The sequence below is a fragment of the Artibeus jamaicensis genome, unplaced genomic scaffold, assembly GCF_021234435.1.
Source record: "Artibeus jamaicensis isolate MK-2021 breed Jamaican fruit bat unplaced genomic scaffold, CSHL_Jam_final contig_373, whole genome shotgun sequence".
NCBI classification, from domain to species: Eukaryota; Metazoa; Chordata; class Mammalia; order Chiroptera; family Phyllostomidae; genus Artibeus; species Artibeus jamaicensis.
The window spans coordinates 12,098,973-12,126,618 of record NW_026521807.1 but is presented as its reverse complement, the minus strand read 5'-3'; the positions used below and the strand labels follow the sequence as shown (position 1 = coordinate 12,126,618).

The following is a 27,646-nucleotide window of genomic DNA, read 5'->3' as shown; positions in this document are numbered from 1 at the left end:
CCAACCCAGTGATTATTCATGTACACATAATCCACAGCACCTGCCTCAGCACCACTAAGTTGGTAGAAAGAGGGGGGGGGAGCAGATTCATGCCTACTGGCACAGAAATTGGGGAAAGGGCCATTTAAATCTGCTTTTCAAAGATCCCCCCTACCCCGTATATTCAGACCCTCCAGGTTTACAATATACAGAAAAACGTAATTTCGCAGACCTCCTCCCTCAGCTACTCTCGCTAGCCGGAGGATAGCCTGCGGCGCGTTTTTCCTCTGAGCCCCCGTCCCTCTCTCTTCCCTTCAAGCCACCAGTCTGACCCTTAGCCCACAGGCGACAGACCTCCTCACGTGAGCCGAGATGCAACCAGCCGTCGAATCCCCACACTAGGACTCAAATCCTTGCTCCGCAAAGGATTCGGGGAAAACGCCACGGGCCAATCTACGGCGCAGAAGGGTAGAGCGGTTTCTTTGATAGACGTGAAATATGCCCAATGAGAGAAGAGGACTAAAGAAGCTTCCGCCGCGACGGGCAGGGCTCGCACAATTTCAACCAATCTAGTTCAGAAGTGTCTATCTTGTGGGAGGTCCTTGAGGCCGCTGAGGTCGCTGTTGTCTGTTGAACGGCTTGTGCAAGTGGTGCTACCTTCAGTAGGGGGTTGAAGTCGTTCTTGGGAAGAACGTCTCTGCCCGAAGAGAAAATGAGTTTAGCTCTGAGGTCGGTAATGAGGAGGCGGCAGTGCTCTCCACACCCCGGCAGCGGGTCCCAGGGCGGGTGTTGAAGGGAGGCAGTTTGGGGCCCAGGTGAGAAGGGGATGCAGTTTGAGACCAGTGAGAGGAACCTCGGCCAATGTGTTCTCGGCCCGCACTTTTAATTCTAGGGGACCAGGCGTGCCGCAGGTGATGAACCCGTGCTTTGCAGCTGAGGTTGCCATACCTATCAATGCTTTGGGCTTGGAGCAAGTGAAAGATGGGCTATTTTGTTGCAAATAGGCTGTAAACTATCGCGATGTTTTTCGAGGAATCAGGCCATGGAGCATCCCTTGGTTCAGTTACTCCCTCCGGTTTTACGGCCACAACCTCAGCTGCGGTGCTCGTGACATATTTTCTGTAAATTTTGGGAATAATACTAAACTCCTCACCCTTCTCCCGGGGTCTTGGTTTATGGTATTCATAGAGACGCAAATTAAGAAAATGTGTTAAGTTACTTTATCTCACAGTTCGACCTCTAATCCAGTTTCTCGCTTCCCCAGCCTGATCTAGATGTTTTACTTTAACTCCGTAGGGGCACCACTTTAAAAAAGGATGTGGTTGGTCACTTGCTGCTCAGTTTTGGTCTTGGCCACTCGGAGTCGTGGAAAGAGAAATAACTGACCCCGGGAATGTCCATGTTTGTCTGCAGTCTCTTGTGAAAGACCTAAGCTTTATCCTATTTCTTCTGGCCATCTCTTGTTTTGTTTTGTTTTGTTTTGTTCGTTTGGTTTTGGTAGAGTATCGGAGAACAAAACTTCAATTGCAAGTAGACAACATAATAAGATCAACTGGGTTTTATAGTTTAAAGTTTTACAAAATTTTCTGTTTCAAAAATTATACGTGTTGAAGCAGCCCCGTTTGAAAATTTGGAGAAGACATTCCTAGCTTTTAAAATACATTTTAAAAAAAAGGTTTTCCAGAGTTTATGAGAAATTAAATATGAGTTTTCATGCTAGGAGAGATTTTTTTAAGACCATTGACTCTTCACATTGTTATATGAAATTAGCACAAATATGAGATACCTTTTTGATGTTTAATAGTCATGATATGTTTGGACTCAATATTTTGGCTGATTTGCTAATATCACTGGAAGAAATAATAGAAGTGCCAAACTTTTGGAAATAAGTAATCTAAGAACATTTCTAACCCATAATGCTAAACTTTTTTGTAACTTAATTGATAAATTTATTTTTGGTAGTAATTTTGATAAGTCAGTTCTAAAACACTATCAAAAGCAAACCAAATATATAGTGATTGTCAGTTATGAATTTTACTTTTAAATAAACATATCGCAGAATGATGTGAACAGTAAGTATGGACGCTTCGTTTTGGGGGAACATTTTTGACATAATGTAATTTATCTTAACAGTTCCTGCTTCTTCCACAGCAGTATTAGTGGGAATAAATACAAGGCTAGAAGGAAGGAACATTAGGTCCTCGTTTTTTTTGTTTTTTTTTAAATAACCTATAACACTTCCCAGTTTCGGGGAGTGCAAATTTATAGCAGCTTGAACTATGCAATGTAAGGAAAATTTCTTTGAAGCATGTAAGGAAAAATTCTCTCTCAAAAAATACGTCTTTTAAAGAAATGTAGAAAATTCACTGACTAAGGTTTATGGTTGCATTTTTGAAATCTTGTTTTAATCATTTAGAGACATAGGAAAATAGAATTTAGGTGGGGTAAATAGACTTTTTTCTTTTTATTTCATAGAAGTGAAATTGTAGACAAAACAAAGAGGAAAAAAAGAAGAGAACTCTCTGAAGAACAGAAACAAGAAATTAAAGATGCTTTTGAACTGTTTGACACTGACAAAGATGAAGCAATAGATTATCATGAATTAAAGGTAATAGTATACTTTAAAATGCCATTTATTTTGCTCTGGCTGGTGTTGGCTCATTGGATTGAGTGTCCACCTGCAAACCGAAGGGTTGCCGGTTTGATTCCCAGTCAGGGCACATGCCTGGGTTGTGGGCCAGGGCCCCAGTAGGGAGCATGTGAGAGGCAACCACACATGCTGTTTCCTGCCCTCTCTCCCTCCCTTCCTCTCTCTAAAAATAAATAAATAAAAATTGTAAAAATAAATAAAAGTGTTATATATTTTTCCTGATTAAATGATTTACATGTTGGACAGTTGGTTGAAATACATTTCTAAATAATTATTTTAACTAAACTGGTTTTAGAAATATGAAACCATTTCTAACATTCACAGTTAAGTGTGATAATGAAGTTGAATAGTACTCTGAACATCTTTTTAGAAACTCCTCTTCACATGGTAAAATGAATAGTATATTGTTTTATCATTATTTATTTATTTATTTTTAATTCTGGCCCAAGGATTTTCATTGATTAGACAGACAGAGAGAGAGAGAGAGAGAGAAACATCTATGTGAGAGAGAAACATCGATCTGTTGCCCTCCCCTATCTGCCCTGAATGGGGATTGAACCTGCCACCTGGGTGTGTGACCTCGCTGGGAATCAAGCCCACAACCTTTTGGTGTATATAGGATGTTGCTCCAACCAACTGAGTCACCTGGCCAGGGCTAAAATGAATAGTTTTTTAAAATGTAAAAATACATTCCTATGGAGGGGCTTATTTTACATTCACATAATTAAATTTTTTCAAACTACAGGATTTAAATAGCTCTTACTATATTCTTTGGCAACTGACTCTTTTTTTCAGTTGGGGAGTCTTATTTGTTTTTTCATTTGAACATGTTTGTAAACAAAATCTCAACCTACTTTCTGTGGTTCAAACAACATTGATGAATGATGTTGATACTCTTCTAATAGGGGAAAATGTCAACTTTAAGATCTGGAATTATTTACAAAGATACAGAGGGAAATTGGTGTTTAGGATAGTATGGATCTGACATTCAACACAATGAGAAAAGTAGCTATTTTGTAGCTTGTTGTTTCTCTTTTTCCATTTTTTCCCCCAGCTACCCAGCCTTTATCAGTGTTTTCTTTATAATGTTTCTTTCATTTGTGGTCATTTTTATGATCTTGGATTGGGATCTTATGTCATACCTGGATCTTCATAAGTGGTTTCATCTTGTGCATTCATCTAGTTCACCTTGTACATTCATCTTATAAAATCTTCCCCCCATATTGTGCATTGCTTGTAAACCTTTACTAGCTTCTCAGTGTACACTGCATAAATTTCAGATTGCTTTGGTTTTCACTGACTGTTCTCCACACTTACTACTATCTACTTCTCTTGTTTTGTAACTGCTTGTTTCTACCTGAGCTCTTCCTATTCAGGTAAGATAAACTGCTCTGCTCACTGTCCTCAAACTTAGTCACATTTTGGTGTCTTAATACTAGTCATTCTTTCCTAAATACTCTTCCATTCCAATTTATCCATATATCAAGGAACAGCTTGAATCTCTACAAAGTAATATTTCTTTAACCAATAACATATCTCTTCTTTATACTATGGCAACAAGGTTTTCTTTCTCTAAAGTCAGGCTCATGTACTACCTGATTATGTAGAGTCTGCTGATAGTTCTTATTTTAATGTTTTTTAAATATCTTACAGTATATTACTTTTTAATATTTATGCTATGCTTTTTTTCCATTTTGGTGGTTAATCCTTTGAAAACAAATAACTTGTTATTAACATCTGTGCGTTAAGTCAGTGCATTGTATGATATATTCCATAAACACTCATTGATTGGTTTGTCATATAAAACGGGTATATAAATTTCACAAATTGCCATTTATTGCAATAGTGAAGAAAAACTACCTCTATTTTGGAGATATAAAACCTGCAAACAACTTATATGTTTTATTAATGTGCCATTATCATCTCTTAAATTATAAAAATTTATTTAAGAGTTTGAAATTAGTTTTTTGAAAGAATGTTTTATAATTTGCTTTTCCCTTTTAATCCAAAAGGTGGCAATGAGAGCCTTGGGATTTGATGTAAAAAAAGCTGATGTACTGAAGATTCTTAAGGATTATGACAGAGAAGCCACAGGGAAAATCACCTTTGAAGATTTTAATGAAGTTGGTGTGTATTTAATAGTCTTTGTATCTAGCAGTTGTTAGGAAATTATCTGGTCGATGTCAGTATTTTTTAATTCTCTGGGTTATAGAATTTTGTTAATGAATATTGTTGTATATGTGGATCTTATGGGTGTTTTGGGGGTTACTCTTTATGTTGATTTTCAAAGAAAAAAGATTTATAGCTTCACTATAGGGTTTATTATTTTGTTTTTATCTTGAAGATTGTAACTTGGGAACTGTCGTGTAGTTTTTTTAATAGAAAAATGCCTTCCCAAGTACTGTGTGTTTATGACAAAACTAAAAGGGTGGTCAAAAAATAATATTTTCCAAGTGCAACAGAAAATTTTGGTACCTTTTTGTTTGGAAAATATTTACCAAGAGCATTTGTTGTGTGATTTTTGCTGGCAATGTGGGAAAAGAGGAGACCTGTACCATTTGCTGTCTTTGGCTATAGATAAAGTGCATACGTTCAGGTTGACAAAGCTTATGACAAAGCTTGACATATTCTTGATGACCTTGATCTTGGTGAATAAAGTCATTTATTTAAATTTGCCAGTGGGGAGAGAATTGTAGTAAGAGAGGCAGTTGGCAGCCTGGAAGCAGAAAACATTTTAGAGTAACCAACTGAAGATAATGTGTCAGTGAGGGCTTAATATGGGTAAACTTTTGTGTAGTTGATTTTAGTGAGTTATTTATAGTATATATATGTATATATATGGTCTGTCCAGAAGGTATCCAGCCATGTAATATGAAAAATAGAGACACTTATTGAAGAAGACACGAAGTACAAGAAACATTGTGCATAGGACAGTGCTGCTTCAGTCCCCTTCAAAGTAGGCACCTTGGGACCTTATACAGTTCTCCCAGTGTATCTTCCATTATTCAAAACACTTTGCAAAATCCTTTGTTGGAATTGCCATCAGCTGCCCTTTTGTATTTTCCTCAATCTCATCAACTTTCTGAAATCTCTTCTCTTTCAAAGGTGGTTTTAGTTTTGGGAAAAACCAGAAGTTGCAGGGTGCCAAATTTAGACTGTATGGGGGCTGAGTCACCTGGGTGATTTGATGTTTTGCTAAAAAACTCTGTATGAGACATGATGCATGAGAGGGCACATTGTGTTGCTGAAGCTACCAATCACTCGTTGCCCATAACTGCAGCTTGACTCAACCATGTAAATCGTTTCTGTGGAGAAAAGTTCAAGCTTAACGCAAAAGTTGATAAAGATTCATTGTTCTACTCAATCAGTCATTTTGAGTGCCACAGCCACACAGTATACAAGCTCAATGGCTCTACTGCCCCCGCTGACTAGTACACTGAAGCCATCACTGTTCTTCCACACACATTCCAGTCTACTCTCCTTGGCTGCTAGGTTACATCAATGTTGCACAAACTGTTCTTGTTCTATTAACAATGGCTGGACTTTTTCTAGATAGACACCTTATATTTTTGAGTCCTCTATTCTACTGTATACATAACTGACTCTTTTGGAAAAGAGGATTCTGGAATGCAAAGACTTTGGTATTATGACTTATACTGCCTAGGATTATTCTCATAGAATTTTTGCATATTTAGTTTGTTCTTATATTTGTATTTTAAGTATATTTTATTGATTATGCTATTACAATGGTCCCGTTTCTGCTCCCCTTTATCCCCCACTGCCCTGCACTCCTCCTCCCTCCAGCATCCCCCCCATCGTTGCTTAGTTCATGTCCATGGGTTGTACATATAAGTTCTTTGGCTTCTCCATTTCCTATACTATTTTTAACATCCCCTTCTATTTTGTGCCTACCAGTTATGCTTATATCCTGTACCTTTTTCCCCATTCTCCCCACTCCTTCTCTCCCCTGATAACCCTCCATGTGATCTCCATTTCTGTGATTCTCTTCCTGTTCTCATTGTTTGCTTAGTTTGTTTTCGTTTTAGTTTTAGTTTTTAGGTTCAGTTGTGACTTTATTGTCAATTTACTGTTTATAGTTTTGATCTTTATCTTATATAAGTCCCTTTAACATTTCATATAATAAAGGCTTGATGATGATGAACTCCTTTAACTTGACCTTATCTGGGAAGCACTTTATCTGCCCTTCCATTCTAAATGATAGCTTTGTTGGATACAGTAATCTTGGATATAGGTCCTTTCCTTTCATGACTTTGAATACTTCTTTCCAGCTCCTCCTTGCATGCAAGTTTTTTTTTGTTTTTTTTTTTTAGGAATCAGCTGACAGTCTTATGGGAACTTTTTTGTAGATAACTGACTCCTTTTCTCTTGCTGCTTTTAAGATTCTCTCCTTATCTCTAATCTTGGGTAATTCAATTATGATGTGTCTTGGTACATTCCCCCTTGGGCCCAATTTCTTTGGGACTCTGAGTTTCCTGGATATCCTGGAAATCTATTTCTTTCACTAGATGGGGGAACTTTTTCTTCATTATTTGTTCAGATAAGTCTTCCATTTCTTGTTCTTCCTCTTCTCCTTCTGGAACTCCTATGATTCAGATGTTGGAAAATTTTAAGTTGTCCCAGTTAAAATGAGGTTCCTAAGCCTCTCCTCATTTTTTTTGAATTCTTCTTTCTTCATTCTGTTATGGTTGAATGTTGATTTCTTCCTTTTGTTCTAAATCATTGATTTGAGTCCTGGTTTCCCTCCCTTCACTGTTGGTCCTGTATAGTTTTCTTTATTTCACTTTGTATAGCCTGCACTTCTTCCTTTATTTTGTGACCATACATTATCATTTCTGTGAGCATCCTGATTACCAGTGTTTTGAACTCTGCATCTATTAGCTTGGCTGTCTTCTTGTTAATTAGTTCTTTTTCTGTAGTCTTGATCTGTTTTTTCATTTGGGCCATATTTTTTTTGTCTTGGTGCATCAGCCTGGATGAATGTTTCTACTTTAACTACTTGGTTGTTGGACTTCCATATACTTTGATTTCTGGCAGTTCTGGTTGTTTTTTGTTTTTAAATTGGTTTTGTCCTTCTTTTGGTTGTGCAAGGAAGCTAAGCATATCTATCTATGCCTCCATCTTGGCTGGAAGCCTCTATAATTGGTTTTGTTTTTATTAATTTTCTACATTATGGTACCACTTTATACGGGTCATAATATAACCATATTATATAGTTATTTTTAGAAATTTTTTAAGTTTGGGAACAAATTCAATTATATTCACACACAAACCTTTTATTTTAAATATTCAGCAAGAAGCAATATGAGAATAAAAAAGAATGAATATTAGTACATATGAAAAAATAGAATCATATCTTGTCATTCATATTTTAAAATCTGGAAATTCAAACCAAAAGTGAAGAAGAGGGAAGTTAAAGGATAAATCTAAAAGAGAAAGAAAGCACAGCACAGAAGATTCCCAATTTATGAACTAACGTGACTGGTTAGAGAGCTATCTCGTTGTCCCTTTGAGGAGAGTATTTCTTCTCTCTAACTTGTAGAATTATTTTTTGAGAAACAGGAGGGAGCCATCTCTATTCTCTCAGTATCAAAGTGCTCCTGGAGTTTATGATTTTAGTCTAGGATTTATTTATAGAAACAAAGTGTTAAGATATAGGGGAAATGATATTATTAGGAAAGAGCTATAATTCAGGTACATTTGGTACGATGCAGTGGTTCAGCATTGGTGATTTAGTACTAGATTGCCTGACCTCAAATCTTGATTGTGCCACTTACTAGCAGTGTTACTTTTGGTAATTTTACTTGGTTTTCTACCGTAATGTAGATAGTTGTACTGCCTCATAGGGTTCTTTTGAAGAATAAATGCATTAATAATATATAAAGTCCTAAGTGCTACTAAGTATTTGTTGTTATTAGGTATTTGTTATTATTATTACTTTAGAAAGAGTTTTTGTTTTATTTGTTTTAATGGCTGGGAATAATCATATTACATCACTGGAACATAAAAAGTATTCTGCATTTATTTATAGTTTTCCGATTACCTTTTTTCATAGTTGTGGGCTATTTTAAGTAGTATATCATCATTAATACTTTTACTAAATATTATTTCATCTTGAGTGAATATAGTTTTTGTAAGTGTGATTTTATTAGCAGTTGAAGCCAGAGTTCCATGCCCTCCATCTTTCTGTGTTACTAGTAGAGCAGAAATACTGGATCCCTTATAGAATAAAAGCCCATGGCTGAATTTCAGCTCTTCAAAGATTGACCTTTTGACAGGCTCAGCACAACACTTTAGCTGTGTCCTAAGGCTACCTATTAAGAATACTAGCTGTCAGATAAAAATTTATTAGTGATTGGGTATCAAACAGTTAGGAACTTTGTATTCTCCCTATTTGTTAATGATTCTTGAAAAATAACTGATCACAGATGCAAGAATATATGTTATATCTTGGGACAAGCAACTCCGGATCAGAACATTTGAGTCTTAGCTTATGTACCATTTATTACTGTTTGAGGATACTGTTGTATGATATTTCTGGATGAAGTCTGACACTTAACTGTATTCTTCCCAGTACTTTGGAAAAGTATTAAAATATATTTGAGGTAAGTTTAGAATATAGACAGCCTGTGGCTAGTGAGTGTAATAGGTGTTTTTAGGAATCGATGCTTTAAAATAAGACCATGACCAGTGAGATGTTAGTATTCCATCTATTTTTTGGCACATACCACTTACTGTTTCATTGGCTGTATAGAATAGGATATTATTATTTTTGTTTTGCATATTTAACATATATTTACTGAATTTTTTGGCATTAGACACTGGTGGGGTGAGGGAGGGAAATAATTAAAGTTATTAAGAGGTTCTTCTTTCAAGGAGCTTACTAATTATAGGTGACTACAAGGTATGGTGTCACATGGTAAATTATAATTTTGTCTAGGGCAGGAGTTGCCAAATTATAGCCCTAGGCCAAATTCAGCTGTTGCCTGTACACTGCCACATCTGTTGTTTTATGCTTTTTGCTTTTGTGCCACCAAGGCAGAGTGAGTAGTTTAGACAGACACTGTGCCCTCTGCCCGCACCCCCCCCCCCAAAGTCTGTAATATTTACTGTCTGGCCTTTAACAGGAATGATTTGTTAATTTCTGATTGGAGCAAGTGAAGACTTTGCAGAGGGGATTTTTAGTTTAAGCCTTTGGGAATATGAGAAGGATATCATCCCAAGGAGAAGGTTGTGGGTGGAGTAGAGGGAGGCATTCAGGAAGAGAAAACAAAGAGTGGTACCTTTGGGAAACTAGGTAGTTCCCTGCTCTAGAGCTTAGAGAAATGACTGAAGAGGTAAGATGGAGTGAGATAGGTAAAGTCTTACATAACATGTAGAATTGGACTTGGGTCAGCAGAGGATCATTGTTATTAATTTATAAAGAAGAGTAAATGATAGGTTTTATTTAAAAAGATAAGTTCGTTGAGAGTATTAAAGATGAGTTGGAGGGAAGAGAGACTGCAGACTAAAAATAATATGTTTTATGCTGAAGGTGGTGGGCATGAAAAGGAATAATAAGTTTAAGAGTAAAAAGGTAAGTAGCATCCTCAGATCTCTAGGATCTGATCACTGATTAGGTTTATGGGATTGAAAATTTCCAGCCTTTCAAATATCGAAACTGTCTGTTAGCAATGATCTCATCCGTTTGTGGTGGGTCATTGACAGCTGTCTTGGTGATAGTGGAAGGAGTTTTGACTCCAAAATGTTGAGTTTTTACTAACTGGTATTTTTGCAGAGAAAAAGTGAGGTATAATAGTTGAAGCTATATTTCTAACTTTACCTTTAATGATTTTTGATAAACTTTAATGTTATGTTTTTAAATTTGTTGTACTGTAAGTGATTTTTACAAAGTGTAAGGTCTATTATTTTAAGGAAGTACATTTCTGATAGTGTAATTAAATCATTTGAAAAGAGTTACATGGACAGAAATTTGTGAAATACCATAGACTCAACCCACCTTAACTGCCTGCATGTCATTTGACTTATTTTCATGGAAAGAAAATGTATTTCTTATAATTAAATTCTATTCTAGAACAGGCATAGAACATGAAGGCATGGAGAGTCACCATAAAGTTTAATATTTTAGCTGTCCAGAAAGGTGGGTATTTATGGTTCCCAAGGAAAGTTGCATTCTAAGACAAAGTATTGATAAAAGATTATGCAAACACATAGTCTGAAGTAACTAACACAATTAAAGCACTGGTAGGAAAAGAATTTATATATCTTGAAGCCCCATCTTTTCCTCAGATCACCCTTTTGCTTCTTTAAGTACATTAATACTTGAAGCAAGCTGCTTTTTTGGTTCACCTGTCATGTTAACTATTTAATTGGTGACAAAAATTTTTTAACACTTTTTTTTCCTTGTCCTGCTTTTTGGTGGGACTAAATTCAAAATAAGTTGAGTATGAGCCATAGAGCTAAGTGTGGTATTTTATTTTGGTGTTATGGCTGTATATATGCCAATTCCTTTTTGACTGAATATTTATGAGCTTTTATGATTTGCATACTTATAATAATATACTTCAATTAGTTACTTGGTAGACTTTGGATAAAACTAATGGATAAAAGAAAACTATTGAATCTATGTATAGATGATTTAACATCATTATCTTGAATAAATAGGTGCTTATTCTAAAGCTTATTCAAATATGATGAAATAGCAAAATAATAAAATATTGGTGGTTTGAATTGGTTTTTCCTTTTGGGTACATTAAACATTTCTGTACTTTCCATATACAAGCATTTGTGAGTTTTTAATGATTTTGCAAACCTCAATAGGACTGAATTATTTTTAATGACACAGTGAGAGTCATAAATATCTTTCGTTGTAATGATAGACTCACAGAATTACTTCAGAGATTTTACTTAGATATATTTTCAGATTTTTATCTATATACCATAGATTTCTACTTCAGTTTTGTTGTGAGTATTAAGAATGTTAATATTGAAAGTATTGAGTTTACTAAATTATATGTTATTACATTTAGTATATTAAAATGTATTGATACTTTCAGCTATAGAGTTGTGAAATTACTCACTTAACTTTAGTTGCTTATCTGAAATTATTTTGCTTAACAAAATGAGAGCTCTTTTCCAGACCTTTTTTTTCCTCTGCTGTCTTACTGCAATTAGAGTTGATTCTTTTAATAACTACTTATATTTTGGAAAACCAACAGATTCTCCTAGTCATGAAGGTGTCAGTGGGATTTTCAGTGGGACACTGTCTGAGATTGTATCTGTATTAACAATGGCAGTGTGTTTTATTAATTTTTCAGTGTTCGTTTTAGTTGGATTAAATTTGAGGAACAGTTAGTGTTACTATTAAGTTTAGCCAGCAAACATCTTTTATCTAGTTAGTTTTAATTTTTTCGTTGGTACACCATCTCTCCAATTAGGTTATGAACTCCTAGACTAATGGGTAAGTATGGTATAGAATTCCTTTTATTTTGACTTTGTGCAGTACAGTTTTGCTTACTCTTATAATAGGATGAATTATTGATATTGTAAAGGTTAAATTTTAAAATATGGATTTGATTTTTCTGATTTCAGGTTTATCTCTGGCTTTTGGGGCTCTGACTTGGCATTTTATTAATCAAGCTAAATGTTGACAGATTCACAGTTTTACTTCTCATCTAGTACTTAGTTGATTTCATAAATGAATGCCTTTGTGATTGTAAAGGTTAATTAATTTATTTTTTCATGGAGAGGTTGATTTTTAAAAATATTTATTTATTTATTTTTAGAGAGAGGGGAAGGGAGGGAAAAAGGGAGAGAAACATCACTGTGTGGTTGCCTCTCATGTGACCCCTACCGGGCATCTGGCCCACAACCCATGCATGTGCCCTCACTGGGAATTGAACTGACAGCCATTTGGTTTGCAGGATGGCACTCAGTCCATTGAGCCATACCAGCCAGGGCAAAGGTTTATTTTTTATCTTCTATTTTTTTTTTAACTCTAGTGACAGACTGGATATTGGAGAGAGATCCACATGAAGAAATATTGAAGGCATTTAAACTATTTGATGATGATGATTCGGGTAAAATAAGCTTGAGGAATTTGCGACGAGTTGCCAGAGAACTAGGTGAAAACATGAGCGATGAAGAACTTCGTGCTATGATAGAAGAATTTGATAAAGATGGTGATGGAGAAAGTAAGTTTGAGTAAAACATATTCCAGGTATTTCTGATACGTACATCTAGTAAGTTTTTCTAAAACCAAATTCTTTTCAAGTTCTTTTATAGACTATCTAGTACGATTGTTCATCCTGTAATGGTTTTTTTTTCATAAATATTTTATATTTTTGATTTAGAATGAAGCAGGTCTTTGAAAGCAACTATATGGATTGTAATATGAGATTTCACACTTCAAGAAGATAGTTTTCTTTGTGGGTGAAACATCACCAAAATTTCAGCCACTTAGTAAAATTTCAGCTATTAATACCTTCTTCCTCAACATGCATGCACTTCTAAATTTTACTGAGTTCTATTGATTTTGTTCTTCATATGTTCTGAATCCATTTTATATCTTTGTTTACTGCTGGTGACCTAGTTCAGATCCTAATTTCTTTGTAGGCATGTTATCGTAGCCTCATTAATTTCTTGGATGCCTGCTGGGTACTGTGTTGTATGTGCTTATTGGTGCTACACAATAGCAGATGTGGTCTCTGCCCTCACTGACTGAGTAGTCTTTTGTAGCTTCCTAATTGCACTTCATGCCAGTAGGCCTCTGCACTCTTCCTAATTCAGTCTGTTGATAGCATTCTCTTTTTAAAGTACAGGTTTGATGATGTCATTTCCTCCTTCAAACACAATGATTCCTCAGTTCATTGGGCCTAAAGTTCAAAGCCCTTTTATGGTCTGTTTTACCTTAAGTATCTAGTTTTACTTCCCACTTTGTAGTCTCCCACTTTTTTGCTTTAACCTTCACCTCCCATACATACACCCTTTGACAAAATACATTCCGTTGTGAAAACACTGTTTTATGCTGTGCCTTTTATCATTCCATTCTTTAATCCTAGAATATTCTAACTGCTAATTTTTGTCTGCTAAAATGTTAGTTGTTCCCTCAGGTACATTTTAAACTTTTATTTTTTTCTCAAAATTCTTTCCCAATGGTCTCTGTATGAATTATGAGACTTTCCTTAGGGCCTATAGTATTTAGGAACAAATTATTTTGACACTTCATGCACTGCCTTCTATTCTATACATGTATATATCCAATTCTGTTGTAAGCCCCTTAAGAGCAGTATGGAATCCTACAGTGTGAAAGGCCTGAGACTTTGGAATCAGGCCTGCATTTGAATGGAATTTCTACAATTTACTTTGTTGCTTTGTAACTTTATGTAAGTTTTCAACATTTGTTGAGTCTTAGTTTTCCCATTTATAAAAATGAGAATGATAATATTGCATAGGGTTGTTGTAAGTATTAAGTGAAGATAGTTGATGGTGCCTTAGCATTAAGGATAAGCTTGTTTCCCTTTTTTTTTGTCAGGGCTAATATTTTGCATTTTTGTAACATAATGAGTGCTCTAATATTTGCTGACTTAAAGCCCTGAGCTGGAGTGTGTTTAGTAGATATATATTGATATAGTACCCACTATACATATATACTAAATATATACATGTATTACCTTGGCAATACTGGCATGCTTTAATAAGGAGGTAAGACAATAGCAACTATCAGTTCAGGTTTGTAGATTGTCCTTTAGAATTGTACATTATTGTGCTTTCTCATATATATATGAATATTTGAGAGTTACAAATATTTTCTATTTTTTAATACCAGCTTTTTGAAGGGGGTTGATAAGTTACTTAATTTTGAAACAAAGATGACTAAAACTTGAGGAAATTTAAATGATTTCTTAATATTTTGGATTTAGAATCTACTGCCTTAATATGTAAAAATTTTTTTTAATATGTAAAATTTTTTGTGTGTTTTCCTTAGTTGTTGTTACCCTAAATTAGCTTTAAAGGAACTCTTCTGTAAAGGTACTATGATCAGTGACATAGAGAATCTTGATATATCTATTTCATACATCTTTAATAATGTGTCAGTTATTAACTTCATTTGACTTTAGAAGAAAATATTAATTAGGAATCTGTCTTTTAAATTAAAACTTGAAGAGAAACTTTGCTTAGAAAAATGTGTCCATTTCTTCATCCCTTGTTGTATTGCTCTGGCTGCTGCTTTTGAATCTCATAGTTCACATCTGTATTTCTTTGCTTGAAGATTTATTTTAGTGCATCCTTAAAACATTTCTTCAGGCCTCTTTGCTTTCATTACTCTACTTTGTCACTGTACAGCTGTTGCTTGGGTATCCTACCATAGTTTATTCAAGTGACTTAACAGGCAAATAACTTTTTTCCCAAGTGTTTGATTACAAATCAAATACAGCTGATGCATATTCTTTTATTATTAAGATTTGTTTTGGGGAGAAGAGGGCAGTCTTATATTAAAATAGTCTTAGCCAGTAGTTTTCTGTCTGAGGTATGGGTCAGCCTTCTTAGGTATTGCATAAGGTCTGGTGGTTCATGTATGCATCAAATATGTCCTGTACAGCATACAGATAACAGTGCACATATGTGCATATACTACATATACTATTTTTTTTATATTTGTAAATGCTACTGTGAATGATACTTTGCAGAATTCATAGTACTACTTGACATTTATTTTTCAGACAAGACATACTAAGTATTCAGGGTAGGGTAAAAGTAGGTTTATAGTTTGTATGGAAAATAGCATAATAATTAACAAATAATAAAAATAAACTCTGTTTTTCATGTACTCACAACTGTAAACTTACTTTTGCCCCATCCTGTAGCTGTTAATGTGGCAAATTTAGAAAATTATTGTTGAAAGACATTTATATGCAAAAACAATGAGAACTATAACTTTAATCCATTTAGTCTGGCTTTGCAATACTGCCTTAATTTAAATGGATCTCTGCAGTTATATGAAAATCTGCCTATTTTTTAAAAAGTTGAAACATAGATTATAATAACTTGTTAATCTGATTACTTAATTGTATTCTTTGACTATAAACAGTTTTGTTTACATATAATGTACTTTCTTTGTATATGTTAAACTGGTAAAGATCATAATACTTTGCTACCTTTTTTTGTAGACTTTAGTAAGTCTTTTGTATATGAATTTTTCACACTGTTCAGTATTTAAGAGCAATGAAAATGTTTTTATTGTGTATATTAGAATAATAAACATGAGTGGATTAAAGGTAAAGAAGCTATAATATGAAATGTAAATAAAGCTATGGTAATGATACAGAAAGAATACCTTCTTCACTGTCTCTTCCAACATACGTAAAAGAAAACAAAATACATATTTTTTAGACAAATGGAAACAACATTTAAAAAGCCAAAGTGGACTATCTTGTAAATATGATGAGAATTAACATATAGTTAATAACAGTTAAATATAGTTAGACTCTGTGTTTAGTATGTTACATTGTAGATTATGCCACTTAATTTTCATGAAAGCTTTTGTGAAGTAAGTACAATTTTATACCGATTCATGTGTAGGATAGTTGCCTGTGTAGATAAGGAAACTAAAGCTCTGAGAGATTAATAATAACCTTTCTGACACTGTCACCAAGCTGATACATGGCAGAGCCAGAACTCAAACTCAGATCTCCATAATGACAACATGTTTTTTACTGTAGCACTGTATTGCCTCTTGTGCTATAAAGTTAAATATTAATTAGATGTCTATGTTTATGGAGTTTTACAAATTGCATACTATTATAGGAAGCAATGGATTAGTAAAATATTCAGTTGGCACTTCAGATGCTAAAACTTGATTTTTTTCCCTCCAAAGCCAGATGGTCTCTGAGCTACTTATCTACTTAATTTCTCTAAATTTCTTTATTTTAATGACATGTAATATGATTTATTCTATGAAATGATTGATTTATTAAAATTTTGCTTAAAAGGTATTGTAGAAGAAAGTAAAGTATATCATTTGATCAGTAAATATTTTATCAAATGCCTACTTTAAAGTAGGTATTATGCTATATTTATTAGATACAGGAACTTGATAGAAGATACTGATGATAGAGAAGGTTATAAAACCAAATGTACAAAGGTATCACAGATTCTCTTAATTGTCTGAATGGTTTACTCATAATAAAGGAGATTGTTTAATTTCCTTGGCACTTCCCTTCAATTTTCCACGTTTTTGTTTTTAAATATTCTGTTTTGAAGTCTGAAATTCTGAAACAGTTCAAAATGCTTTTGAAATTTTACAATATTTTAAGGTGTTTATACACAAATAATATAAAAATTAAGTGTTTCATAGTTTTACAATAATATGAAGTTGAATTTGAAATTCAAGTATTGAGATTTTACATTTGAGAGAAAAGTTCTAGATATTTAACAAAACATAAATACTTTTTGAATATTTTAATCATGGCTGTTTACTGTTAAAATGACTTATAATCATATAATTTTAAGGCTTTCATTATATCGTTGTTCCTTAAAAACATCCTCTTATTTCCTGTTTTGGTCTACATGCTTCAGTCTGTATTGACTAAATTGGGGATTCTTAAATGAAGGAGCATAACAATGAAATTGTTTAAAGTTTTTGTATATTTTATGTTATTTTTTAACGTGGGAGAGAGATCATAGCTTTCATAAAATACTGAAATTAGTTCATTTAGCTGCAAAGGTTAATGATCACTACTACAATTTGTAAAGATTATTGAAAGTATTTTGAGTATTACAGGTTTTGTATTATGTTCTGTGTCTGTCATAGTGCCTTGTAAATGTTTAATAATGCACGGATTCATGGTTCTTATTCAGCTTCTGGAGAGCTCATTCTTCTTAACTCCTTAAATCTTATTTTTGCACTATTTCTATCTTCAGCTGTTTTTCGGGTGCTGTTCTCCTACCTAAGCTTTCTGTCCACCAATCAAACCAAATCCTCTATTTTTATTTTGGAGCCCAAGTCAGAATTTATTTGTACCTAAATTTTTATCATCGGTAGTGATTTTCCTCATTATGATGGGTTTTCAACATTGATATGTACTTTTATTTTAATTATCATGCTTTGTGTTATGCAGCATATGTTCTCTGTTTCTGGTATAAAATGTGACTAACATGATTATTGAAATTGGTTTTCTATGTGGTTTCTGAAACCAGTTTATTTTATTATTGCTAATGTACGTATTTTATCTCCTCAACTTTTTGGTTGGTTAATCATTTCTGTATATTATGAATCTTCTTACACATAGAGGAAAAATGTTAAGACTAGTAAACACCTTTATACCTTTACCATAGATTCAGGAATTAACAATATATTGTATTTGCTTTACCTACAGTGTGTTTATTTTTTTCTGAATGACTTGAAAAATATATCATGAACTCGGCCTCCCAAAATTTTAGCATGCATTTACTAATAATAAGGACATTAGCTTTTCTAACTATGATACCATTGTTAGTTTTAAGAAAATTAACAATTTTATATCACTTAATATCTTCCTCACTTCAGTTTTATGATATCCTGAAATAGGAACCCTGGTGTTTGTTTTTATATAGTACATAACTCCTAGTATGGTGTTGGCATTCACTAGGCACTTAAAAATGTTTGATTCAGTGGTGGTTTTTCACATATTGCCATCAGTATTTAAGATTTAGGACCAACCTAAAAGATTATCTCTGTAGTTCAGTATTTTCGAGGCAGAGATTGAGATGCAGAACTGTTCTGTTTCAGAGCTGTGGTTGGAATCAAGGTCTCTTTTCTCTCATTGTAGTGCTCTTGTTATCATTATCAAAATTACCATTCCTAACTTTTGCCTTGTTAAAGTATGTGTTCAATCTGGGGGCTCCATGGGTCCTGTTTTACAAAGGGGAAGCATTGTTTTTTGCACATTTTTGTTAATAATTCATGTATATGTGTGTGTTAAAATTTATATTTAATAAGATTACATTAATATTACTTATCACCTACTATTTCTAGGTTTCTTAAACATTATGCTTTATAAATTGGAGGTTCTTAACTGAATTTATTTTATAATTTTGGTAAACTGTTAGTCTTATTTTTCTGCATTTACATCTATATATTATAGTATTTCCTTTGTAATTAAGATTAAATCTGTATCTTTTAAAATTGTAATTTCTCTGGATAGTTTTGTTGTATGGTTTACCTGGTTTCAATTAGGTTTTCTTTAAAATAAGATTTTAAATACATAAAAGTTCAAAAACAACAATTTGATTTTTTTTCTATTATATGTTTTCATCTTTTAGAATTTTGCTGTACATGCATGATATATTTATTTTAATTAAGAAGGAAGGCTTTGCTAAATGAACTTAATTAGAATAAAGAAAATAGGCTTTGATTATCTAAAAAATTAACAATTTCAAGCTTTAAAAATGATCTTTATTAGTGTATACAAATATGATGGAGTTTTTTATAACTTATAAACTATGTGTTTTCCTAGTTAATATTATAGAATACCAGTTTATATTTTATATCACATTTTAAATGTTTCTGCATTCATGAAGTTTAGTAAATATGTTCAACTTCTTAGAAAAGAAGTAAAAGCAAAAGCTGTATTTGGTATTAAGAATTTGTATAATATAAAATTTAAAGTTTAAGTAACTTAGTATTGTTCTCTGAAAAGTATTATATTTCTGACTTACATTTTCTTTCTTATCACAGTAAATCAAGAGGAGTTCATTGCTATTATGACTGGTGACATTTAAAGAATTACAAGGAAAATACTAAGAATGTTGCCGTTTTCATCTTATATTCTATTTTTGTGCTTGGAGGCATGTGGAAAAAAAACCAGCTTAGTTCTTTTTTCCAAATGGACCAAAAATAAGCATCTTATGTATTCCTATTTTACTACTGTTAAGTTTCTTTATATGAAAAGTATTGGTAGCATTCTAATAGCTCATAGCTTTGTAATTAAATATAGCTTTTATATATAAAGTTTAAAAAATTGAATCATGTGGTACACATTATGTGAGCATTTTTTATTTGGCATTAGTCACTTTCATTTTATGCACATGTTTTTTTTCTGACTTTCATTAATAAAATGTTTATTTTATTAGTATTTTAAAGTTTTCTAATTTTCTGTTTTATTTTGATTCCAGATATTTATTAGCTTTCAATAGTATTTTTCTTAAATCTTTTCTCTTTATATTACTGGTTTCAGAAACAAAACTGAAATACAGATCGCAATAGAGTAGTGTATTTTTCCACTACAAGTTTGACATTTTATATTTTCTTACAAGATGAGGATGCAATATAAACATAATGCCTTTTTTAAGAGTCATGAGTGTCAGTTTGGAGGACAAAAGTGTTGTGCATATAGATCCACATCTTCGTGTATTGTGTTCTGGTGTCTTAACGTAAGTTAGGAGAGTTATATATGGATATTTCCTTCTTAAACTAATTGAATACAGTTTGAATCATCTAACTTCTTGACAAAATGAAAGATTTAAATTTTGGAATTTTGGTTTGTTAAGATAATTATTCTATTAAACATCACAGTGATGCAAATAGAAAACTAAGCCACAGAAGTCATTTAAGGCTATGTTTTACCTGTTTAAAGGAACATTCTGTGATTCGCGGGAAGACAGTAAAGACAGACTCTGCAGGTATTGGTGGGCTGGCTCTTCTTCCTGTTGAAGGTTGTGAGGGGGAGACAAGTGGTTGAGGGAAGTAGGTAAGTCATTAGGGAAATGATATTTATACCAATCTTCCACTAACAATCCAGTTTCTGATGGTATGGGCTTTCCAGGAGGAAAGTTGAGTTGTCTATTCCAGTTATCTTTCCCCAGATTTCTTATTTTAAATGTAAAGAAGAGTAATAGTATGAGGCACTTTAAATATTGTGAATCTCCTAGAGTGTTACCTAAAGAGTTATCAAATAGAAATTTAACAAAATCAGTAGAAAGTAATGTAGCAGTGGTGACATTTCAAGAGTTATCTAGATAACAAGTTAATTGTATACCATATTAAAATTTAATTTTGAATATGAAATCATTGTTTATAGTAGTACAATATCCATGGCAACAAATAAACTTAGAAATTTAAAAGGTTTTATCAGCCTTAGTGATAAAATGCCTTCTGTGTCTTGATCACAAAATATCTGGATTTCCAGGAAGTTGAAGAATTAAAAAAGTGAAGAACAAAGAGCAAATAAAAATAAATTGAGGCTTGCTAGTCTTCTACCACTTTATTGGAACAAATAATCCAAGCTACTTTTTGTTACTTACAGAGATAACTTCTTTTTTTTAAATTTTATTATTGTTATTATTTTTAAAGATTTTATTTATTTATTTTTAGAGAGGAAGGGAAGGAGAGAGGGAGAGAAATGTCAGTGTATGGTTGCCTCTCGTGAGTCCCCTCCTGGGAACTGGTCTACAACCCAGGCATGTGCCCTGACTGGGGATCCAACCGCGATCCTGTGGTTCGCAGACCCGCGCTCAATCTACTGAGGTACACCAGCCAGGGCAGAGATAACTTCTTTATTCTTAATGTTAATACTTCTTGGGATACTAGCAGTTTGCTCCTATTGGTTGAGGGAAGTGTGCTTACACTTCCTGAGTAGTTTATGGTTGTGGACAGTTTCTCCTACAGAAAGGTATGAATTATGCTCAAGTTTTTTCCAATGTTAATGATAAGTAACTGAAGAGTTGCAAGGCCAATAAGATTGCTTAGTAGGTGTGGCAAGAAAAATAAAGCGAATTTCCTGTAAAAAAGAACACGGAGTTGAGTATTAGTCATACTTATGATTATAGTTGTATTATGCAGTGGCATTTCATAATGTAAGAAAATATCTGTTTCTTGTCCTGCATGGTGTGGCTCAGTGGGTTTGTCCATCATCCTGCAAATCAAAAGGTTGCTGGTTCAATTCCCCAGTCAGGGCACATGTCTGGGTTTTGGGCCAGGTTTCCAATTGGAGGTACATGAGAGGCAACTGATTGATGTTTCTTTTCCTCTTTCTCCCTCTCTTGCCCTTTCTCTAAAAATAAATAAAATCTTTTTTTTTTAAAGAAAATACCTGTTTCTTGCTATACTTGCCTAGTACCTTGCTGTTTGATGTGGTAAGCTTTGAGTGTTTGACGTTTGTCAGCCAAGATCATTATGTTCACCTTCCTTACACACCAACAAAGTCTACTTTCTAAAGAAGCTATGTCCCTCTTAGCAGCTCTTAGATTAGTGTCTGGGAGTAGGTAGTTGTGATGGAGGGGAAATAAAAAAACATTTGTTAGTTGCTCTATATGTGGTAGGTTCTGTTCTAGGCTTACTTAATCCTTTATTGTAGGACATTTCATGCAGTGCTTGTAATGGGAGACTTTCATATTTATTGATGTGCTAGTGTTAAAGCCCTTCGGTTAGCAAACACCATGATGAGTATATTCTAGTTGTGTGACTGTGGCTTCAACTCCATTAACTGTCTATCTGGTGCTAGAGGCTGGGAGTAAATTCTCTTGGTTTACTAGTGATGTGTTTTCTTAAAAGATTTACAATGTTCTGAAAACCGAGGTGAAGAATACAGAATATTTTCAAAAATCACTTAAAATCTGTAATTACATTTAAATTACACAAGCAATGCATAAAGACATTTTATAAAGGAAAAAGTTTTTTTAAGCCCCTGTTCCCATTTCCATTTTTTTCTGAACAGTGTCAGTGTCAGGCTTCAGACAGGAACAATGAGCAAACAGGAAACAGCAAGATTCCACCTCCTGCCGTCCTGTTTCGCTCTTCTAGTCCTATTAGTGGAGCCTACAAAAATGCAGCTGGCAAAGGAGAAATGTAGTTTATACAGTCCCAATCCCAGTATTACACAGCTGAGTATAGAATAGTGGTTTGGAACTATGGGGAAAAAAGAGCTTAAAAACCAGCACAATTGACCATACATTTTGTCATCTGAACTCCAGGTTATTTGAATAAAGGTTGTGGGAGACTATTATATGGGGCAGCATGTAATTCAGGACTGTTTTGGGTGAACTGGGAGATATGGTTACTTGATTTCTGGAAATAGTAATCATTGTCATTTTAAGAAAGATTATTTCAATTTGTTTCCTTTGTGCTTATATGAAAGTATAAGATTTTTTGTATGAATATTGTATATATTCTGCTAAATTTTATAAAGGAAATATCTTTTTAAAGAATTAGTAACATTAAGTGCTGCTGTATTCCAGGCACACATAGGTGTTTGTGTGCATTATATATTTTAATCTTAATAACCTGGGGTAGATACAATTAGACGGTCTATTTTATACTCAAGAAAATCAAAGCTTAGAGAGTGTGACTAGTTCAAGGTAAGAGGAATTGGAACTGGAATTTTATCCTAAGCTTTCTGACTTTAGAGCCCACTCATAAGCACTAGATTTTACAATGACTTGTAGACTATTTCAAGGTGTAAGGGGTCAGACCTTTAAAAACAAAACCAAAAGGTAGAATCTGGAATTGAGAAGCTTAGCAGCACAAGCATTTATTAAACACGTATGCTTAATCTAGCATGCAGCATTCATTGTATTGTGTTATTCCATGTGAGTTAGTGTTTGGTGTCAGACTTCTGCAGCTAGTAATTTCAAATAGTCGATATGTTTCTATAGGCAGAGAAGCAACACATTGAAAAAGTAGATGTTTGGGAAAGAAGTGTTGTAAATTACAAATACAATATTAAGCATACATTGAGAAATATTGTAATGAGTAGTGAAGGCTCATAAAAAAAGGTATGCATTTTGAGAGTAAAATTTAGGAAAACATTTTTTTCCAATTAACCTTTGTGGAGAAGATTGTATTTTGGAGGATTGCTTGAATAAAGAAAGAACTCTTAAATTCTTAGTGAGGAATGGAAGGAAGTTTGGGTTTAGGAATATGATTGGTAAAAGGATGTGTGGGGGGATCTTTGTGGCACCAAGTCTAAGAGAAGGAGGGTTTATGGACTTGTATCTAATAGACTAAAGCAAATCTCTTGATAGCTTTCAGTGGAAGTGCATTGGACAGAGAGGGGATCTTTTTAACATTAGAGTGAATTATGCAGGGTTGGGGTTGCATTCAGGAATTCTTGGAATGAAATAAGGGAGTCATCTGGATGATAGCTTGGTTGGGTCTTGGAGACTTTGGTTAAACAGCCTAGGCTCATCCATTCGGTAGATAATAGGTAATTCATCTACATTTCCTGATTCTGAGTTCAGTCATCCGTCATCCTGTAGTTAAAGCATTCATTGGGAACTTCAAAAATCCTATGGAAGATTGCCAAGTTAAATCTAAAACTAGTGAAACAAATTCTCTGGTTTATGTAAGAACATGCTTACATTAGTTACTCCTGTGTACTCTAAATATTAAGTGTAATTATTAATACCTAACTGTCTAAAAATTTAAATTATGCTTTTCTTTAGAACTCTGGAAATCTGTATGTCTTGTGCTATTCTGAAACTTTGTAAAATGTTTTCATTATATAATTTTAAGATTGCTGACCTTTTATAGAATCAAATAGCAGTTACTCTGATTTTATACTTAATTAAAATATTTTAATGAGTTTTTATTATTGCATAATAGGAGAACTCAGGGTTGCTTAATAGAATCTTTGGAGTCAGACAGTTCTAATTTTAATATGCTTGGAACAGTTGTCAAACACTGTTCTCTGAAAAGAGTGATCTTTTTTCACTCTATGGCATTACTATAGACTATTTATTGACAGGGTCTTTCCAAAGTTCCCTGTAAGCCTGACAGCTAGGAAACATGTACTGTCATAGAACATAAAATTCTGGTGGCATATTGATGCAAGTTTCCTGATGATTGGCTCTTTAGAGTAAAAAAAAAATCACTCAACATATATCAGCTAATTGCTAGGTGAGAAAAATATTTCCAAATAATTTTTCTACCACTGAAGACCTTAAATTTAACAGGAGGTTAAAGATTTAGGCTTGGTTACTGAGGAGCAATCTTTCATTAAAAAATACTTTGCTGGTATTGAAAGTTCATATGTTTAAAGTCTCTGCCAAGCAGGTAGACTTCACCATACTTAAGCAAGGTCCACAATTTCCTTTTTCATTTTATATTAAGATAAAAATCTTCAATTAAATCTGAAATAGCTGGGCAAAACTGAGCTTCCAGGAGACTTTCTATACCTGTGTTGCTGGGAGATAATTGTTACTAATTTCAGTCCTGAGAGATGGTGGGACATTGTTCAACACTGGCAATAAAAACAAAATAATTCTCTCAAAGGAAAAAAGAAAGCATCAAGATTTTTGGACTCTTAAGAACTTTATATAATAAAATTTTGTTCTTATCCAGTTGGTTGGTTTCACTCCTATATTAAAAGGAAAAAAACTGGGAAAAATTTTTTGAAGGTTGAAAATTTAAATTGAATTATATTCTAATTATATCATTTGATTTTGGGAAAAATTAATTGGATTATGCTTGTGAAGGTTTTGTGAATTGCAAAATTACATTAAAATAGAAATTTTTATTAGAGTTGTCATGTAATTGGAATTAATTGGTTTATGGGTCCAAGTAACCTACAGTTCTACAGTCTAATCCTGGAAATTCTGGGATCTCCAAGGCATCTAGCAGACTGCTGGATGTACCCAGACCCAGGTAACTAGGATATTGCTTAGGGGTAAACTCTAAACTCGTGTTAGTTTTTTCTTTGAAGCATTCATAAGCAGGTGAGCAAGCCAAGTGTCAAGTCCATTTGAAGGAAATATATTCATAGGGAACCTGAGGTACCTCAAAATAGAAAATTTGTGTTTTATATGCTGCCTTTATTTGGCTGAATACTGTTAACTATTTCCATTTGGCTAAAATAAGCTTAAAATCATAATATATTTTTACATAAATTATTACAGTCAAAAGGTTTTTTTTTAATTAAAAAAGCTAATCTTGATTCTAAGCAGCTATTAGGGATCTTTTCAAGGATTCATGTGAAAAAGAAAAGGTACATTTTTTCTTAAAGAGTTCTTTTTTCTATTTTATTGATAATTTATACCTCATCTTTTTCTAAAGAAGAATGTATAGCAAAGTTCTCCAGCACAAACACAGCAAGATTATTAAATTATAAAAAATAGATCCAAACCAATGGAAGGAAGAAGAGACAAATTAGAGTCAACTTCAGTTTGAGAGTTTTCAAATTAACTGTGGCTAAGACACAGCTGAAGCTTGGGACAAGCTTCTCTCCACATCACAAATTGCTGCCTTTTTACCAGTTTTCCTCTCTTCTTCACCGTGTCTCGCTGGGATTAGAGAAATGCTGAGTTAACTGAGAAACATCTCTGATAGAAGTGGGGGGGTGAGAACCTACAGCAGCCTCTCATTTTCTGGCACACAACCTCCAACTCCCAGCACTACAGAGGGAAAATGCTAGACTCCTGCTATACCTTTATGCTGTTAATCTACAGACTAGACAACCTGTTCCTACATAATCAAGAAGCTTGTTCCAGGAGTCCAAACTGAGGTAAAAGATGAGGGATAAGAGATAGAAGAGTTTGATTTAGACCGTGACTTCAGTACTGATGTACATGTTTCTGAATACAAATTAATTCACATACTCATTATTTGCCTGTGTTGTATCTTGTATACTATTTCCTACAGAAAGTCTAGAAACATGAAATTAAAGGAGATTAGGATTGTTATAATGTATGACCCAGTATCTTAAAATATGGCTTAGAACCCTGATAATGTAGCCATTGAGGAATATACTAACTATAGCAGTAGCCACCCAGGGGTTCCTAAACCTTAGAGAAGTCAGGGGTGCTGTGGGACGATCTGGCAGGAGTTATAGGGAAATGATTAGTTGCATGGAGACACTGATGGACAAAAAATTCTGAGTACTTACTTGGCTGTGTGTTCAAGTGATTTATAGATCTACAATATGATATTGAATGTTCTGGGATCTCCAGGACCTCTAGGATTTGGGGAACAGCTAAGGAAAGACAATAAAATATCACCTAAATTTCATTTTTTCCCTGGAACTGACTCTGCTTGGCTTCAGTTTTCAGAAGGTTATGGAATGAAATCTGTGTTGCATACTTTTTAAGGTAATTGTGGATAGGAATTCATTGATGGAATTAAATGGGAACACCTGTCTCTAGTTTCGCTTCAAGAACTTCTGCTTCATTCATGCATAGAAGAGGTTGGCACACCTGTTTCATTATATATCACTTGTTAGGGTATCATCCCATGTAACCTTACAATGAAAGTGTATCTTGGTACTTCGATTTGGTAATATTTTTGAGAGTTTTCGATGAGTAATGACTGTGCTTTTGTGTCAAAGGACACACCCATTGTTTGTCTTGTATGCATCAGTAAACATAGACCAATGAGAGGAATCATTATTTAGATTTTTGTAATTTATGGTGCATGTTCAATTTGTTAAATCTATTAACTAAACCTTTACATTTTGAGGATTTTTTTAGGGGGAGAGGTTTTAATTATGAATGTATTAAGAACAAATTTACATGTAGAGCAGATGACAGTCAGTCCACAGGCCTTCTAACAACTTCTTTAATCAGACAATGCTCTTAAACCTTTCCTTGTGCATTTCTTCAAGGAAGAATGCACTTGATCTGACTGCTCAAATTAGAATAGTGGTTTGGAAAAAGAGAAAAATAAGACAAAATGTATTTTCAACCTCACTAGGGGGACCAATTGCTGCAACTAAAAAACTGACTCTGAGGATCATGCATTTCACATGACAGTTACATATTTTTATTTTTTAAAGTATACACATTTTTAAAATGCCTTTGTATTTCATATAATGATATGTCGTAATTTTATTTTTATGTTACATATAAAATTAAAATGGAAAAATAAGATTAGATTCTCTTAACTTTCTTAGTACAATGACTATTATAAATTCAGTCTTTATTAAAGAATAATTTCTATTTAAACTATAGGATGATCAACATAAAGCAGAAAATTTTTTTTCCACAAACCGCATGCTTCTGAATTTTACCAATTTAGTATATTTTATTTTC

At 33.6% G+C, this 27,646-nt stretch overlaps 1 protein-coding gene and 1 long non-coding RNA gene across 3 annotated transcripts in view; one reads left to right on the top strand and one right to left on the bottom strand.

The window, feature by feature from the left end:
- LOC128627301 (uncharacterized) overlaps positions 1 to 423 on the bottom strand; it is a 54,687-nt gene extending 54,264 nt beyond the window's left edge. For both annotated transcript variants that reach the window (XR_008391471.1, XR_008391470.1), the window contains exon 1: positions 334 to 423. This is a non-coding gene — a long non-coding RNA (uncharacterized LOC128627301). The remainder of the gene's footprint in view (positions 1 to 333) is intronic.
- Positions 424 to 573: 150 nt separating this feature from the next.
- Positions 574 to 19,721, top strand: CETN3 (centrin 3). The gene is made up of 5 exons (XM_037159648.2): positions 574 to 708; positions 2,455 to 2,587; positions 4,642 to 4,756; positions 12,649 to 12,840; positions 19,365 to 19,721. Exons 1-5 carry the CDS (start codon positions 692 to 694, stop codon positions 19,406 to 19,408), a joined length of 501 nt encoding a protein of 166 aa, XP_037015543.1. The 5' UTR covers positions 574 to 691; the 3' UTR covers positions 19,409 to 19,721.
- Positions 19,722 to 27,646: the final 7,925 nt, after the last annotated feature.